At 40.5% G+C, this 1,641-nt stretch overlaps 1 protein-coding gene across 2 annotated transcripts in view; it reads right to left on the bottom strand.

Moving 5' to 3' along the window:
- The window catches only part of LOC107567518 (CREB-regulated transcription coactivator 2-like), a 31,391-nt gene that overhangs the window by 26,470 nt on the left and 3,280 nt on the right, over window positions 1–1,641 (bottom strand). The window contains exons 2-4 of one of the 2 annotated variants that reach the window (XM_016253208.1): window positions 1,138–1,209; window positions 291–376; window positions 127–206 (exon numbers count right to left, since the gene is read on the bottom strand). In XM_016253208.1, coding sequence (XP_016108694.1) covers window positions 127–206; window positions 291–376; window positions 1,138–1,209 — 238 coding nt within the window. The remainder of the gene's footprint in view (window positions 1–126; window positions 207–290; window positions 377–1,137; window positions 1,210–1,641) is intronic. The other variant, XM_016253209.1, reaches the window with a different exon arrangement.

Below are 1,641 nucleotides of genomic sequence, written 5' to 3'. Positions count from 1 at the left end.
ACACACACACACTGAACACACACACCCCCCCTGAACACACACTGAACACACACACACTGAACACACACACACTGAACACACACACACTGAACACACACACACACACACCACGAGCTGCGTTCGCACCTTTCTGGAGTCCCAGGGTTTGAGGAGGCGTCCGTCGTTAGGGCCGTTCTCCTGGATGGGAGGAACAGGATAGGAGAAGACTGCAGGAGGAACAGAGGCTCGTCAGTAGAGACTCAAACACACATCTAACGAGCGTCTCACACACACACGTGAGCGTCACTGACCAGCCGGTCGGCGGAGTCCTGAGGAGAACGTGTCTCCAGCCGGAGGATTCATCACACTGGTGTGCAGCGCCGAGTCCGAGTTAGTCCTGCACACACACACACACACACACACACACACACGAGACACGCTCAGAGACGTGTGATTTACTGAAGAACCAGACCGGCCACATCAGACGCTCAAGAACCTTCACAAAAACCAGTCAATCTAGTGCTTTCTGACCGAGAGAGAGACGGATCATCTGTCCCAAACTGGGCTTTGAGATCTGATGAACGGAGTCAATAATTCAATTATGAAATCATAAAATTTTAAATTAAAATAATTTATTTAAAAAGGTCACTAAAAATAAATCATAAAGACGTAAAATCTAAAATAATAACTTTAAAAAATTAAATTAAATTAATTAAATAATAAAAATTTTACAATTCAAATAAATAAAATAAGAACATCAAAATAAAAGGCACTAAAATAAATCAGATTAATAAATTAAAGATTAATAACCTAAACATCAAAATAAAACACTATTAAAAAATAAATAAAAAACCCAACCCAAACCTAAAAAGCAATTAAACCATAAAAATGTAAAATTAATATGAATAAATAATTTTATAAAATAAATAATAACAATAAATAAAAATAATAACACACAAAATAAAGCACTTACTACAAATGAGGTAAATCATTAAAATGTTACATTTAAAATAAATGTAAAAAATTGAAACATCAAAATAAAACGTTCTACAAAAAATTAAAAAGAAAACAGAAAATTGTGTTCAAAACTCATCAGCAGGAGAATGATCCACTGAAGAAGAGCTAACAGAGTCACTGACTGCAGTGTCTTCTGGTCACCTGTTGAGCGCTGTGGTCGGCAGCTGCTGGAATATCTGGCTCTTGTCCGTCTCAAAGTTACTGTTCCAGTTCCTTCATGAGCGACAGAGAAACCTCTGTTACTTCCAGAAGTGAAGAAGAGCAAACTCAAGAGACGAGCAGCTTTGCCAAAGAACCAGAGGAGCGAAGGACAGATTCACAGCAGGAAGAGCAGACGTGTTAAACACGGACCGACTGACCCGCGCAAACACACCCGCGGTCAGCCTGTGTGTGTGTGTGTGTTTCTGACCATCATCATCAGTGTCTGCTGAAATCTGCTCCGTCAGAACACAACGATCGGTCCAGAAGATCAGAATCAGTGAGCAAAGAGATGAGGAACAGAAGCAAAGAGAGAATCTCCAGAACAAGAGTCCTCAAACACACACCAGAAAGAGAGGAACAGCAGATGATGCAGCAGAGAGCGGTTATAGAACTGACACTCACTTACACTCACACACTCACACACACACACACACACACACACAC

This window comes from Sinocyclocheilus grahami, unplaced genomic scaffold, assembly GCF_001515645.1.
Source record: "Sinocyclocheilus grahami isolate Dianchi unplaced genomic scaffold, SAMN03320097.WGS_v1.1 scaffold1164.1, whole genome shotgun sequence".
In the NCBI taxonomy this organism is placed as follows: Eukaryota; Metazoa; Chordata; class Actinopteri; order Cypriniformes; family Cyprinidae; genus Sinocyclocheilus; species Sinocyclocheilus grahami.
This window is presented reverse-complemented; position numbering and strand designations above follow the sequence as displayed.